The sequence below is a fragment of the Lampris incognitus genome, chromosome 9, assembly GCF_029633865.1.
Source record: "Lampris incognitus isolate fLamInc1 chromosome 9, fLamInc1.hap2, whole genome shotgun sequence".
Classification (NCBI taxonomy): Eukaryota; Metazoa; Chordata; class Actinopteri; order Lampriformes; family Lampridae; genus Lampris; species Lampris incognitus.
Genome location: NC_079219.1, coordinates 57,269,910 through 57,286,211, shown reverse-complemented (window position 1 = coordinate 57,286,211; position 16,302 = coordinate 57,269,910). Strand labels below are relative to the sequence as shown.

General features: G+C 51.1%; 1 protein-coding gene across 1 annotated transcript in view; it reads left to right on the top strand.

The window, feature by feature from the left end:
• The window catches only part of trim46a (tripartite motif containing 46a), a 20,598-nt gene extending 5,596 nt beyond the window's left edge, over nucleotides 1–15,002 (top strand). Inside the window, exons 4-12 of the mRNA XM_056286452.1 lie at nucleotides 3,820–4,018; nucleotides 4,099–4,245; nucleotides 4,336–4,431; nucleotides 5,404–5,657; nucleotides 6,251–6,372; nucleotides 7,235–7,564; nucleotides 8,223–8,452; nucleotides 8,616–8,683; nucleotides 14,555–15,002. Coding sequence (XP_056142427.1) covers nucleotides 3,820–4,018; nucleotides 4,099–4,245; nucleotides 4,336–4,431; nucleotides 5,404–5,657; nucleotides 6,251–6,372; nucleotides 7,235–7,564; nucleotides 8,223–8,452; nucleotides 8,616–8,683; nucleotides 14,555–15,002 — 1,894 coding nt within the window. The remainder of the gene's footprint in view (nucleotides 1–3,819; nucleotides 4,019–4,098; nucleotides 4,246–4,335; nucleotides 4,432–5,403; nucleotides 5,658–6,250; nucleotides 6,373–7,234; nucleotides 7,565–8,222; nucleotides 8,453–8,615; nucleotides 8,684–14,554) is intronic.
• Nucleotides 15,003–16,302: the final 1,300 nt, after the last annotated feature.

The window sequence follows — 16,302 nt, the reverse complement described above, 5'->3', positions numbered from 1 at the left end:
ACACACACACACACACACACACACACACACACACACACACACACACACACACACACACACACACAGCTCTTGCTGTGCACGGGTCTCAGGCGGGCGGCTTGCCTGCCTGCAGCGTCTCATCATCAGTTCACTAACAGATCAGAAGTGAGACAGTCGGGGATTTGCGGTGCCTCTTCACATCACAAAGCAAAAAAAAAAAAAAAGAATCGCCTTAGCCGGTCCTGCAGGAAACGAGGCGAGGGGGAGAACAGGCGGGCCGGTCAATACTGCCCGAGACAGAAAATCATTTGCTGGAAAGGGTTTCAATAGCGAATCCTTCCTCCGCTCCTGATCCAAGCCAAAGCCCTACGAGCAGATCTGCAGAGGCAGCGCTCCACGGCTGCTAATAAATAGCTAAATCTGACCCGCGTCGACTCAAACGAGGCCAAGAGAGAAACCCGTCTTCTAATTCTTCCACGTTCCCTTATATCGACCGGAATAAATATTCCTCCTATGCTCTCATTAGCTCAAATAGAGCAGCGGTTCTCAAAGTAGGGTCCGGGGACCCCCAGGGGTCCTTGAGGGGGTTCCAGGGGGTCCCCAGCAAAATGAGGAATGAGTTTAATTTCACTGTTATTTCACCGCCTAGAAGTTATACTCTCGTTGGGAGTAGAACGAATATTCAGATCATAGGTTTCACTCTCTCCCCTGTAAATCTAATCCAACAACAAGAATCTTCTCTTATGGGGGTCCCTGGCACTAAATCTCTTCAAATGGGGGTCTGCGGCCTAATGCGTATCAATTTGAGGGCCCTTGACATGAAAATGTTTGAGAACCACTGACATAGAGGATGAAAGCGAGAGGAGGATACTTTATATTACTACTGTAGAGGAGGATACTTTATCATTACTGTAGAGGAGGATACTTTATATTACTACTGTAGAGGAGGATACTTTATATTACTACTGTAGAGGAGGATACTTTATATCATCACTGTAGAGGAGGATACTTTATATTACTACTGTAGAGGAGGATACTTTATATTATTACTGTAGAGGAGGATACTTTATCATTACTGCAGAGGAGGATACTTTATCGTTACTGTAGAGGATACTTTATATTACTACTGTAGAGGAGGATACTTTATATCATCACTGTAGAGGAGGATACTTTATATCATCACTGTAGAGGAGGATACTTTATCATTACTGTAGAGGAGGATACTTTATCATTACTGTAGAGGAGGATACTTTATCGTTACTGTAGAGGATACTTTATATTACTACTGTAGAGGAGGATACTTTATATTATTACTGTAGAGGAGGATACTTTATATTATTACTGTAGAAGAGGATACTTTATATTACTACTGTAGAGGAGGATACTTTATATTATTACTGTAGAGGAGGATACTTTATATTACTACTGTAGAGGAGGATACTTTATATTATTACTGTAGAGGAGGATACTTTATATTATTACTGTAGAAGAGGATACTTTATATTATTACTGTGGAGGAAGATACTTTATATCATTGTTGTAGAGGAGGATACTTTATATTACTACTGTAGAGGAGGATACTTTATATCATTATTGTAGAGGAGGATACTTTATATTACTACTGTAGAGGAGGATACTTTATATCATTGTTGTAGAGGAGGATACTTTATATTACTACTGTAGAGGAGGATACTTTATATCATTATTGTAGAGGAGGATACTTTATATTACTACTGTAGAGGAGGATACTTTATATCATTACTGTGGAGGAGGATACTTTATATTATTACTGTAGAGGAGGATACTTTATATCATTACTGTGGAGGAGGATACTTTATATTATTACTGTAGAGGAGGATACTTTATATTATTACTGTAGAGGAGGATACTTTATATTACTGTAGAGGAGGATACTTTATATCATTACTGTAGAGGAGGATACTTTATATTATTACTGTAGAGGAGGATACTTTATATTACTACTGTAGAGGAGGATACTTTATATCATTACTGTAGAGGAGGATACTTTATATTACTACTGCAGAGGAGGATACTTTATATTACTACTGTAGAGGAGGATACTTTATATTATTACTGTAGAGGAGGATACTTTATATTACTACTGTAGAGGAGGATACTTTATATCATTACTGTAGAGGAGGATACTTTATATTACTACTGTAGAGGACAATACTTTATATTATTACTGCAGAGGAGGATACTTTATATTACTACTGTAGAGGAGGATACTTTATATTATTACTGTAGAGGAGGATACTTTATATTATTACTGCAGAGGAGGATACTTTATATTATTACTGCAGAGGAGAATACTTTATATTACTACTGTAGAGGAGGATACTTTATATTACTACTGTAGAGGAGGATACTTTATATCATCACTGTAGAGGAGGATACTTTTGTATTACTACTGTAGAGGAGGATACTTTATATTACTACTGTAGAGGAGGATACTTTACATTACTACTGTAGAGGAGGATACTTTATATCATCACTGTAAAGGAGGATACTTTATATCATCACTGTAGAGGAGGATACTTTATCGTTACTGAAGAGGATACTTTATATTACTACTGTAGAGGAGGATATTTTATCGTTACTGAAGAGGAGGATACTTTATCATTACTGTAGAGGAGGATACTTTATCATTACTGTAGAGGAGGACACTTTATCGTTACTGAAGAGGATACTTTATATTACTACTGTAGAGGAGGATACTTTATCGTTACTGAAGAGGATACTTTATATTACTACTGCAGAGGAGGATACTTTATATTACTACTGTAGAGGAAGATACTTTATATCATCACTGTAGAGGAGGATACTTTATATTACTACTGTAGAGGAGGATACTTTATATTACTACTGTAGAGGAGGATACTTTATATCATCACTGTAGAAGAGGATACTTTATATTATTACTGTAGAGGAGGATACTTTATATTACTACTGTAGAGGAGGATACTTTATATCATCACTGTAAAGGAGGATACTTTATATTACTACTGTAGAGGAGGATACTTTATATCATTACTGTAGAGGAGGATACTTTCTATTACTACTGTAGAGGAGGATACTTTATATCATTACTGTAGAGGAGGATACTTTCTATTACTACTGTAGAGGAGGATACTTTATATCATTACTGTAGAGGAGGATACTTTATATCATTACTGTACAGGAGGATACTTTATATCATTACTGTAGAGGAGGATACTTTATACTATTACTGTAGAGCACCGAGTCGCAGCAGAGCAGAGAGACATGTAGGACATGGTTTGTGTGCTGACAGAGAGAGAGAGGGAGGGAGAGAGAGAGAGAGAGAGAGAGAGAGAGACAGAGGGAGAGAGACAGAGAGAGTGAGAGAGACAGAGAGAGAGGGAGAGAGGGAGGGAGAGAGAGAGAGAGAAAGATATGGGGAGAGAGAGCGAGAGGAACAGAGACAGAGGGAGGGAGAGGGGGGGAGAGAGCGAAGGGGGGGGGGGTGAGTGAGTTATGGGGGTCGGCAGTTCCCTGGTTCCACACGCAGCAGTTTGATGGGTGCAGCTGCTGCCTCCCCAGGCGGTGGTTGTGCTGGGGAGAAAGATGTGACGGTGCATGTTTTACTGCTGGGACTGCACCAGCGAAGGCTTCTGCCGGTGACGTATCGGGGTCAGGAAGTGAAGACGTTAACACTCCTGTCTACCGCGAACCGCACGGGACAAAAACCCAGACGAGCTCGCTCTTGGTTCCCTCGTCCTTCCTTTCCTCTCGTCGTGTCACAGAATTGTCCAGGGTCCTCCCTCCTCATCACCTCCCCCCTGTCCTCTGGCCGTCTAGGTATAAGCACACGGTGAGCCTGGGCAGCGTGGCCATCATGTGCGGTTTCTGTAAGCCTCCCCAGTCTCTGGAGGCCACCAAGGGCTGTGCCGACTGCAGGTCCAACTTCTGCAACGAGTGCTTCAAACTCTACCACCCCTGGGGGACTCCCCGGGCCCAGCACGAGCACATCCTGCCCACCGCCAGCTTCAGGCCCAAGGTGCGTCTGTGTTTGTGCGTTACAAGAAGTGAATATAATACGACGTAGCTCGTCACCCTTTTTTTTTGGGGGGCCTGCAGGTCCTGACCTGCACAGAACACGAGCAAGAGAGGTTGCTGTGGTACTGCCGCGGCTGCCAGAAGCTGCTGTGTCCTCTCTGTAAGCTCCGGCGCATCCACCACGGACACAAAGTCTTGCCGATGGCACAGGCCTACCAGGCCCTCAAGGTGGGTACCGGCTATGGGCGGCGAGTCAGCCATTCAGCCATTCTGTTCATACCGCGTCTTGGATTGTCAGCCTTCGCGTTGGTCTCGTAGGATAAGATCGCCAAGGAGGTCAACTACGTCCTGGCCAATCAGGAGACGGTGCAGAAACAGATCAGCCGGCTGGAGAGCGCCATCGCACAGATGGAGGTGAGCCGTCCTCCCTCCCCCCCCCCCCCTTATCTGTCCTCTCTCTCAACTTTATCAACTCATCCATCTCCCCCACAGGGGTTACGCTGTGTGTAGTTAATCGTGATGGCACGGGGGGGTGCAAACATCCCGCCATGTTTGTTGTCATGGTTACCGGTACTATACTTTGCGTTGGACTTGAGTAGGTGTGGGTTACAATGCTCCGTGCCAACACCACAGTAGGCCCAATGAGGGCTGTGCTTTACAAAAATGCTAGAAGTTGCGGCAAGATGGTGGTGTTCTGGTAGCGTAGTGGTCTGTTCCGTTGCCTAGCAACACGGGGATCGGCGGTTCGAATCCCGCTGTTGCCTCCGGCTTGGTCGGGCGTCCCTACAGACATAATTGGCCGTGTCTTGCTGGTGGGAAGCCGGATGTGGGCATGTGTCCTGGTCGCTGCACTAGCGCCTCCTCTGGTTGGTCGGGGACACCTGTTCAGGGGGGAGGGGGAACTGGGGGGGGGGGGAGCGTGATCTTCCCACGCACCACGTCCCCCCTGGTGAAATTCCTCACTGTCAGGTGAAACAAAGCGGCTGGCGACTCCACATGTATTGGAGGAGGCATTGTGGTAGTCTGCAGCCCTCCTCGGATCGGCGGAGGGGGCGGAGCAGCAGCTGTGACGGCTCGGAAGAGTGGGGTAATTGGCAGGGTACAATTGGGGAGAAAAAAAAGGGGGGGGGAAATTCCCCCCCCAAAAAAAGCCAAAAGCAGACCCCTTATGTTCATACCACCAAAATGACGGCTTGGAATTCTCCATCAATGCTTGTAAAATTCAGACGGTAATTTCTCGACTAATGCCCCCCCCCACCCCCCCACCCCCCCCTGCTCCTCACCTAGGTTTTCCCGTCTTTCCTCATACGTCTTTTCTTTGATGGACACATACTTCCGTCCCACTCTCCTGTGCCCTAACCTCCCTCCTCCACCTCCTCTTCCAAGGTGAACAGCGCGGTGGCTCAGGAGCACCTCACCAAGTGTATACGGGAGCTGGGGGCGGCTCTGGCGGATCGTCAGACGGCCCTGGCTCTGGCCCTGGAGGGGGCCCGGACCCGGAAAGGAGAGGCCCTGTCTGTCCAGGTTTCGGAGAAGAGGGGGCTGCTGGAGCACGCCGGCCTAATGGTCTACACGCAGGAGCTGCTGAAGGAGACCGACGCCCCCTGCTTCGTACAGGCCGCCAGAGTCACTCACAACAGGTGGCGCCGGCAGCAAATAACACAGCAGCTCACACTTGACTCTAACCTCTGCTGGGGGTGAAGGAAGTGACCGGTGTTGTGGGCTTGTTGACGCCTCGGTAGCTTTTCTCCACCCCCCCCGCCTCTCTAATTCTCACTTTTTTGAGTGAGATGTTTACATAAATCCAATTTCCTCACTTCATTAACAGTACTTAATCTGCACTAAGCGCCTCCTCTGGTCGGTCGGGGCGCCTGTTTGGGGGGGGGGAGGGGGAACTGGGGGGAATAGCGTGACCCAGTACGCAGTACGTCCCCCTGGCGAAACTCCTCACTGTCAGGTGACTCCACCTGTGGTAGTCTGCAGCCCTCCCCGGATCGGCAGAGGCGGCGGAGCAGCGACCGGGGACGGCTCGGAAGAGCGGGGTAATTGGCCGGGTATAACTGGGGAGAAAAAGGGGGGGGGGGGTAGTAGTTAATGCGTCTCTCTCTCAGCGTTTTGTGTCCGGTGCTGTGTTTTTTCCTGGACTGCTTGTATTATGTCTAAACTGGGACTATACTAAACTTCATTGTCTAATCCTGCTCAACCCCTCCCTCCTCCCTCCCCCCCATTCCAGGCTGGTGAAGGCAATAGAGAACCTCCATTGCTTCTGTCTGTCGGCCGATCCCTCCTTCAGATACTTTGACATGGACGCATCCAAAGAGCTCAAGCACATTAGCGGCCTGGAGTTCATACGCGGTGGGTTACCTTTGTGTCCGTTTGTGTAGTTTGGGTGGAGACGTGTGGGTCTCTACCTGAGGATGGGATTCAGCTTGCGAATCGGCACGGTGACCCAGTGGTTGGCACTCTTACCTCACAGCATCAAGGTCCTGGGTTCGAACCCTGGGCCATCCCAGGTTCTTTCTGTGTGGAGTTTCCATGTTCTGCCCGGGTCTGCTTGGGTTTCCTCCGGGTGCTCCGGTTTCCACCCACCCACCCATCCATCCACCCATCCATCCATCCATCCATTATCCGACCCACTTATCCTGCTCTCAGGGTCGCAGGGCTGCTGGAGCCTATCCCAGCAGTCACTGGGTGGCAGGTGGGGAGACACCCTGGACAGGTCGCCAGACCATCACAAGCCCCCCCCTGCCCCACACACATTCATACCTAGGGGCAATGTACTACGGCCGATTCACCTGACCTACATGTCTTTGGACTGTGGGAGGAAACCCACGCAGACACGGGGAGAACATGCAAACTCCACACAGAGGACGACCCGGGACGACCCCCAAGGTTGGACTACCCCGGGGCTCTGAACCCAGAACCTTCTTGCTGTGAGGCGATCGTGCTAACCACTGTGCCACCATGCTCCGGTTTCCTCCCGCCATCAAAAAGACATGCATGTTAGGGTTAATACTCCTGCCTGTGCCCCTGAGCAAGGCAATGGAGAGAAGAACTGGAGTTGGTCCCTGGGCGCTGCAGCTGCCCACTCCTCCTCTACAACAGGATGGGTACTGTAACCTACAGGGACAAAACAAAGTGGCTTTTTTTCCCTTCTTGAAACGTCATCACGCCATCGACTCACGACCTCTGACCTGTGATTTACTTCCCCCCACAGCCCCACTGGCTCCTGTAATCGACACCCAGAAGACGCTCGCCTACGACCAGCTGTTTCTATGCTGGCGCCTCCCCCAGGACTCCGCCCCAGCCTGGCACTTCTCCGTGGAGTACCAGCGGCGTGTGGGAGGGGCGGGGGCCATGTGGGGCGGGATCAGATCCCCCGACGCCGCGACGGCATGGCAGCGGCTGGACGAAGTGGGCGGGACGAGCGCCGTGATTGACAGACTGGAGATGGACAGCGTTTATGTGCTGAGGGTGCGCGGCTGCAACAAGGCCGGTTTCGGGGATTACAGCGAGGAGGTTTATCTCCAGACGCCGCCCGCACCAGGTAAAAGAAACAAGCATCTCATCTAATGACTTGCTGGGATGGGTACTCTTCCACAGTTGTCATCTTCCATGCGATCAACTAATTTTATTTTCTCTTTCCCCTCCATCCCTTTATTTCTTCGGTTACCCCAAGTTTTTATCGTTTTATCCTCCACACCACACCCTCCATCACACTTTGTTTCCGCCCCTCCTCCACGTTTCCCGCCTTCCTATACTCTCAAAAGTCTCTGCCTTTATGTTGATCCTCCCTTCCACCCGCAGGAGGTTGACTCATGGTCAAAACATCCGGTCGGTCTGACAGAAGCTGCCGAGACTCAGTAAAGGTCTCCGTGCACTCGGCGCCGCCCCGTTTTTCACCTGCCGCTGCTTTCTCCGTCCTCCCTGCACCTGCTGCCATTGCAGGAGGAACCCATTCCATTTTTTTTTGCCCTCCCCCTCTCTCGCTCCTCTCACTTAGAAGTGTACTTTCCCCGTCTTCTCAGACGCACCTTTTATCTTCGGCCTGCTCCCTCTCTCGGTCAGACTCACGGTGGTCTGGCTCTTTCCCTGCCTCTGGATCTAACCCCTACTCCCTGCTGACTTCCTCCCTTTGCTGCTCTCTCTCTCTCTCTCCTTACTCCTCTCTCCCTTGTCTGTATTCCTTTGTCCCCCCCTCTCAGTGTTGAGTTTCTCCCTGGACTCTCGCTGGGGGTTGCATGCTGACAGGCTGGCGCTGGGTAAGGGGCAGACCTATGCCCGCAGTGTGCCCGGACTCTCCCTCCTGCAGGCCGCCGACCGCGCACTCACTTCCTGCCACTTGACCTCTGACCTGCTGGTGGCCGACGTGGCTGTCACACACGGCAGACACTACTGGGCATGCTCCGTCGAGCCTGGATCCTATCTGGTCAAGGTAGGCGGGCGGGGGGAGGGGGGGGGGTGACAGCTGGTCACTTGGCCTGCTGACATAACATGTGCTGGGAAACAGATGATCCAAAGAAGCAGGACTCTAACAGTGGATGACTAAATCTGTTTGACTTTCTCTCTGTCTGTCCGTCTCTGTCTGCCTGTCTTAGGTCGGGGTGGGCCAGGAGGCTAAGCTACAAGAGTGGTTCCATCTCCCCCAGGACATGGCTAGTCCCCGGTAAACGTTTCCCCTTGTTCCCTAAACATAATCTCTTGATCACGTTTAGCCAGAGATGTAGACTGAAGTCACATGACTTGGACCCAAGTCACCAGTTTGATGACTCTAGACTTGACTTGACCATGCCTTCAGTCTACTTCAGTCTACCTGGACCCAAGTCACCAGTTTGATGACTCTAGACTTGACTTGACCGTGCCTTCAGTCTACTTCAGTCTACCTGGACCCAAGTCACCAGTTTGATGACTCTAGACTTGACTTGACCGTGCCTTCAGTCTACTTCAGTCTACCTGGACCCAAGTCACCAGTTTGATGACTCTAGACTTGACTTGACAAAACTGCAAAAGACTTGCAACTGGGCTTTGACTTTAACACCAGTGACTCGTGACTTGACCTGGACTTGAGCCTTTTGACTCGAAAGACTTGGTACCTTCTCCAAGCCCGAAGATGAAATGCTTTTAAAAAGTGTGCAGCCGGGCGTCCGGGTAGCGTAGCGGTCTATTCTGTTGCCGGATCGCCGGTTCGAATCCCCGTGTTACCTCCGGCTTGGTCGGGCGTCCCTACAGACACAACTGGGCATGTCTGCGGGTGGGAAGCCGGATGTGGGTATGTGTCCTGGTCACTGCACTAGCGCCTCCTCTGTTTGGGGGAGGGGGAACTGGGGGGGAATAGCGTGATCCTCCCACGTGCTACATCCCCCTGGCGAAACTCCTCACTGTCAGGTGAAAAGAAGCGGCTGGTGACTCCACATGAATGGGAGGAGGCGTGTGGTAGTCTGCAGCCCTCCCCGGATCGGCAGAGGGGGTGGAGCAGAGACCGGGACGGCTCGGATGAGTGGGGTAATTAGCCAAGTACAACTGGGGAGGGGGGGAAAAGTGTGCAGCCAGTCAGCTCTTCATTTCCTTAATTAAAGATTGAAAATTTATGGAAATTTTGAAATGGTATTAGCTTTGACGAAGAGCGCACAGTGACTTGTCAAGGACTCGAGTCTCATAGTTTAGGAATTGGGTTCCTGACTTGGGACTTGAGCGCTAAGACTTGAGACTAACTTGTGACTTGAAAAACAATGACTCGGTCCCACCTCTGCGTTGAGCCGTCATCCCTGACAGGCTTTCTGAAGGGACTAAAAGCCGGCCTCGCCTCGACCAAGGGAAATAAACAAGGAAGAAACAGAAATGAGACGCTTCGCCCCGAGGCCGCGTGTCCACCGGAGACTCGCTCGACAGAAACAAGCCGAGCGGAAAACAGATGCTGGGTGGTGCGCTCTGTAATTTGTGCGGTACCGCTCGGATTTGGACCACCTGTGTTCTGGCACCTATTCCCTGTGAATAGGTGCCAGAACACCTCCTGTGGCAAGCAGAGTTAATGTTCGTATAGTGTGATCTCCCAGAAAACAACCCAATTACTTCCTTGTTATTTCCTGTTTCTCCTCCCTCTGAGAACGGGTGAGGAATTCCTTGATAGCTGGCATGGCGCTCATATCATAAACGCACAACACACATCCACGAGCCGACCGCTTCCATCAATGTGGGGGCGTCCGGGTGGCGTGGCGGTCTATTCCGTTGCCTACCAACACGGGGGATCACTGGTTCGAATCCCCCGTGTCACCTCTGGCTTGGTCGGGCGTCCCTGCAGACACAATTGGCCGCCTCCTCTGGTTGGTCGGGGGCGCCTGTTTGGCGGGGGGGAGGGGGGACTGGGGGGAAATAGCGTGATCCTCCCACGCGCTACGTCCCCCTGGGGAAACTCCTCACTGTCAGGTGAAAAGAAGCGGCTGGCGACTCCACATGTATGGGAGGAGGCATGTGGTAGTCTGCAGCCCTCCCCGGATCGGCAGAGGGGGTGGAGCAGCAATCGGGACGGCTCGGAAGAGTGGGGTAATAGGCCGGATACAATTGGGGAGAAAGGTGGGGGGGGGGTGATTGTGCTGTAGCTGAAATTCAGTGCAAACAGGGCACCTCCACAGCTGAATGGTTACAGCACTGGTCACATGGTTGCAAACGTCACCAGTTCGAATCCAGCCGGCGACATTTGTTGCATGTCTTACCCCCCCTCCCCTCCCCGTTTCCTGTCTGCCTCCACTTTCACTACCTAATAAAGTTATAAAAATAACAACAACAAAAAAAGAAAGAAATTCAGTACAAGTGTTGTGACGGGCAATTACTTGTGTTTGATTCTGTATGAATTTGGTTTGATTGTCCACTCTGGTCAATAGGAGATTCCTAGTATGTCTACTACTACTACGACTACTACTACTACTACTACCACTACTACCACTACTACTACTACTACCACCACTACTACTACTACTACCACTACTACTACCACTACTACTACTACTACCACTACTACCACTACTACTACTACGACTACTACTACTACTACTACCACTACTACCACTACTACTACTACTACTACTACCACTACTACAGCTACTACTACCACCACTACTACTACTACTACTACTACCACTACTACTACCACTACTACTACTACTACCACTACTACCACTACTACTACTACCACTACTACTACTACTACTACTACTACTTGTAGCTGCTCCCACTAGGGGTCGCCACAGCGGATCATCCGTTTCCATTTCTTCCTGTCTTCTGCGTCTTCCTCTGTCACACCAGCCACCTGCATGTCCTCCCTCACCACATCCACAAACCTCCTCTTCGACCTTCCTCTTCTCCTCTTCCCTGGCAGCTCCATATTCAGCATCCTTCTCCCAGTATACCCAGCATCTCTCCTCCACACATGTCCAAACCATCTCAATCTTGCCTCTCTTGCTTTGTCTCCAAACTGTCCAACTTGAGCTGTCCCTCTAATATACTCCTTCCTAATCCTGTCCTTCTTCATCACTCCCAGTGAAAATCTTATCATCTTCATCTCTGCCACCTCCAGCTCCACCTCCTGTGTTTTCATCAGTGCCACTGTCTCCAAACCATACAACATAGCTGGTCTCACTACCATCTGGTAAACCTTCCCTTTAACTCTTGCTGGTACCCTTCTGTCGCAAATCACTCCTGCCACTCTTCTCCACCCACTCCACCCTGCCTGCACTCTCTTCTTCACCTCTCTCCTGCACTCCCCGTTACTTTGGACAGTTGACCCCAAGTATTTAAACTCATCCACCTTCGTCACCTCTACTCCTTGCATCCTCACCATTCCACTGTCCTCCCTCTCATTTACACATATGTAGTCTATCTTGCTCCTACTGACTTTCATTCCTCTTCTCTCCAGTGCATACCTCCACCTCTCCAGGCTCCCCTCCACCTGCTCCATACTCTCACTACAGATCACAATGTCATCCGTGAACATCATAGTCCACGGAGAGTCCTGCCTGAGCTCGTCCGTCCACCTGTCCATCACCATTGCAAACAAGAAGGGGCTCAGAGCCGATCCTTGATGTAACCCCACCTCCACCTTCCACCCATCTGTCATTCCAACCGCACACCTCACCACCGTCACACTTCCCTCGTGCGTATTGATTGCTAGTATGTATTATTATGCATGTAGCATGTTATTTTCCACATACGGTATGCTAAGCGTCTGAGCTACGTGGAGTGCAGGTGTTTTTCAGGAGGCTGCCCGTAAGGGAAGTCAGGTAACGCGTCAAATTATGCAGAAAACAACCAGGTAATACACAAGTGGAATAGATGTAACAGAACTATGATGAGTCTTAATTACCGAGTAATACGGGAGTGAAATCAGTTTTTCTATTCCTCCGGTTTGCCTCCTTGTCAGTATAATGGGATGTTCAATATAATCTACACCAAACACCGTCTGGGATAAATTCACAAATCACATTGTACCAAGCAAGCATTTTGAATCGCAGGGTTTCAGTGGCCGTTAGCCATTCAACTTGAACACGAGGTGAACATTGGATGTCCTCTGTCCTTTAGCGACATGGACGCGAGTCCATGAATACCGGGATGACATCCGGCGCTCTACCTGTGCCCCCGTCCAGAGGGTTAGTGGTTGTGTCAGGAGGGGCATCCGATGTGACATTTCGCCCAATCGCTTTGACAAGACCATACCGGATCAGTCGAGGCTCCATACCGGATCGGCTGAGGCCCGAGTTAACGAGGGCCGCCACTGGCACTGTGCCCTCACAGGGTACCAATGGGGACTACAAAATCCGCTGTGGCGACCCCGGGGGAAACGGGGAATAAGCTGAAAGAAGGCTCCAGAAAGAGGTCAGGTCCCTGCAGACAGACATGTTGACAGAGCTCAAAGCGTGACCTTTAGAAAACAATGAGGGGCGTCTGGGTGGCGTAGAGGCCTATTCTGATGCCTACCAACATGGGGGTCGCCAGTTCGAATCCCCGTGTTACCTCCGGCTTGGTCGGGCGTCCCTATCGGCCCTGTCTACGGGTGGGGAGCCGGATGTGAGTATGTGTCCTGGTCGCTGCACTAGCGCCTCCTCTGGTCGGTCGGGGCACTTGTTTGGGGGGGTAGGGGGAATAGCGTGATCCTCCCACGTGCTACGTCCCCCTGGTGAAACCCCTCACTGTCAGGTGAAAAGAAGCGGCTGGCGACTCCACATGTATGGGAGGAGACGTGGTAGTCTGCAGCCCTCCCCGGGTCGGCAGAGGGGGCGGAGCAGAGACCGGGACGGCTCGGAAGAGTTGGGTAGTTGGCCAAGTACAATTGGGGGAAAAAGGCGGGGGGGGGGCTGAAATTGGGGTAAATAAAGCAGTTGAAAGGTTGCTGGTTCAATCCTGGCTCCTCGTGTTGACGTGTCCTTGAGCAAGGCACCGAAGACCTCCACTGGCCCTGACGAGCGGGTCCGGCTTCTCACAGAGCAGCCTGCGCCATCAGCACGTGTGAACAAGAATGTTCCGTAGAGCAGAAAAGCAAAGAAAAAGTTGTAATTTTGGAAAGAATGGGAACGCTGGGCTCCAAAAACAGGTCAGGTCCCTGCAGACAGGCAGGCAGGCAGGCAGACAGACAGACAGGCAGGCAGGTAGGCAGGCAAGCAGACAGACAGGCAGGCAGGCAGGCAGACAGACAGGCAGGCAGACAAGTAGGCAGGCAGGCAGACAGACAGGCAGGCAGGCAGACAGCACGGCAGGCAGGCAGGCAGACAGACAGACAGGCAGGCAGACAAGTAGGCAGGCAGGCAGACAGACAGACAGGCAGACAGACAGACAGGCAGGCAGACAAGTAGGCAGGCAGGCAGACAGACAGGCAGGCAGGCAGACAGACAGACAGACAGGCAGGCAGGCAGACAGGCAGGCAGGCAGACAGGCTGGCAGACAGACAGACAGGCAGGCAGACAGACAGACAGGCAGGCAGGCAGACAGGCAGGCAGGCAGACAGGCTGGCAGACAGACAGACAGACAGCACGGCAGGCAGGCAGGCAGACAGACAGGCAGACAGACAGACAGGCAGACAGACAGACAGGCAGGCAGGCTGGCAGACAGACAGACAAGCAGGCAGACAGACAGGCAGACAGGCAGGCAGACAGGCAGGCAGGCAGGCAGGCAGGCAGGCAGGCTGGCGAGGCTGAAAGCAGGACCTTTAGAACACAGTGAGAAGATGCAGGTTGTGCTTTTTATTCCCCTCCATAATCCCCGTATGCATTTTAAAGCCAGCAGGACCCTGAACTGGACTGAGCAGCGATAGACAGTAGATGATGGATGCCGGCTTTGATATTCTGGACATGTTATCTACGTTTTGGTGGGAAGGCAGGATTATAAAACTAGTTTACATTTCTATACCCTATTAAGGCGATATATCTCCTCAGCATGCTAACGTTATCCCAGTCTTATCCGGGTCCGTACAAAAAATACATTGCAGCTTAATTGGATTTTTTATAATAGTAGTTTCTCTTTCCTGTTACCCCCCCCCCCACCTCCTTTCCAGATGTGACCCAGACAGCGGCCATGACAGCGGGGCAGAGGACGGCCAGGACTCTCCTCCGTTCTGCTTCCTCACCATCGGCATGGGGAAGATCCTGCTGCCCCAAGGACCCGGTCAGAGTCACGGGCCGGGGCACAGCCAGAGCCAGGCCAGCGTCAGCTCCCACCACAGCGGCCACAATAACCCGTCCAACACGCACACGATACCGCTGCCGCCCCGGCTGGGGGTGTGCCTGGACTTCGACAAGGGACGCGTCGCCTTCTACGACGCCCACTCCCTGCGCATGCTGTGGGAGGGGCATGTGGATTGCTCCGCCCCGGTCTGCCCGGCCTTCTGTTTCATCGGCGGCGGGGCCCTGCAGCTGCAGGACCTTGTGGCCAACCGCAGCATAGAGGAGCCGCCGCCTCGGAGGGTCACCATCCAGCCGCGCGCCACAAATCTCGGCAAATAAAGCGCGGCGGGGAGGCGGGTGGCGACAGGCGTACTTCACACGCTGATCAGAGCTTGTCTTAACGTCTTAACGTAGAGCCGAGGGTGAGTCATGTGCCCCCGGTGACTTATGATCCAGAGAGATGTCAGTCCTGCGCATCACGGTCATGTATTGCCTTGATATTTTCATACTTCCCAGACAGCACCCGGATGTGGGCCACTTCAGGCAACGATGCGGCGCTGATGGCCTTCTTCTGGCCCTGACAAAATGGATGTGAGCCTGAAGTGGCCCACATGTGTAATAGCAAATATGGCCCAAATGTGCCAAATCAAATGTGGGCCTTTTCTGGCAAAGATGCGGTGCTCTGGGCAACATGTGATCTGGATGTGACCCTGAAGTGAATATGGCCCAAATATCACAAAACAAATATGGGCCACCTTTGGTAAATATGTGGCCCATGCGGCATTGCTATGGCTTGGTTCTGGCCCAGATCTGGCAAACAGGAGCGGACCGCCCAAGTACCATCATTCCACGGGGCATGTGGTCCGGATGAAGTGTCGGGTGTGGGACGGGTCCGGGCCACAGCAGTTTTGCTATCTGGGTTGATGGAGCCGTCACTGTGACCGTGGTTACACTTGCCATTTAAATGTGATTTTTGAGGTCTGATTATAAAGATACAACCTTTTCTTTTTTTTTGCATCTGCACATGGCCTGAACTTCTCTGTTATGCATCGCCCGTGGCTGTATTTAATTAGACCTGTGACGACACTTTTTTTGTTTTGTTTTGCTTCCTTTAAATGGACACTGTGGCTGGACTGAATTCAGACCATGCAGAACTGTGTTGACAGGGCAAGACGACTGTCCTCCCCTCATCAGGTCGGGTGGATGTGATTGCAACACATTCAAAATGTCATTTCCATCCCTCTGCACCTATGATGTCCGAGCATGATTGGACGACAAAAGTTGCACGCGGTTGTCAAGTGTAACCAGGGTCCTACACAACATCTATATGCAGATAGAGGAGTGTCTCCTTGTAAAAGCACCTCAGATGTAACACACGTTTACCTTTTTTGTTTTCAGGTTACACGTTCTTTGTAATACTCTTAAGTGGTAGTGATGTACTGTATGTATCTCATGCAGAATAGCAGAATGTGAATATATGTCAGTCGCAGGTTTGCAGCCACCAGTTGGCGAATTTGACCTGTGGTGTGTGAGTGACTGCACTTTAGTTTTTAATGTGAGGAGAGGGATGCAGGTGTGGAGAGGGATACAGATGTGGAAAGGATGCAGATGTGGAGAGGGATGCAAGTGAGGAGAGGGA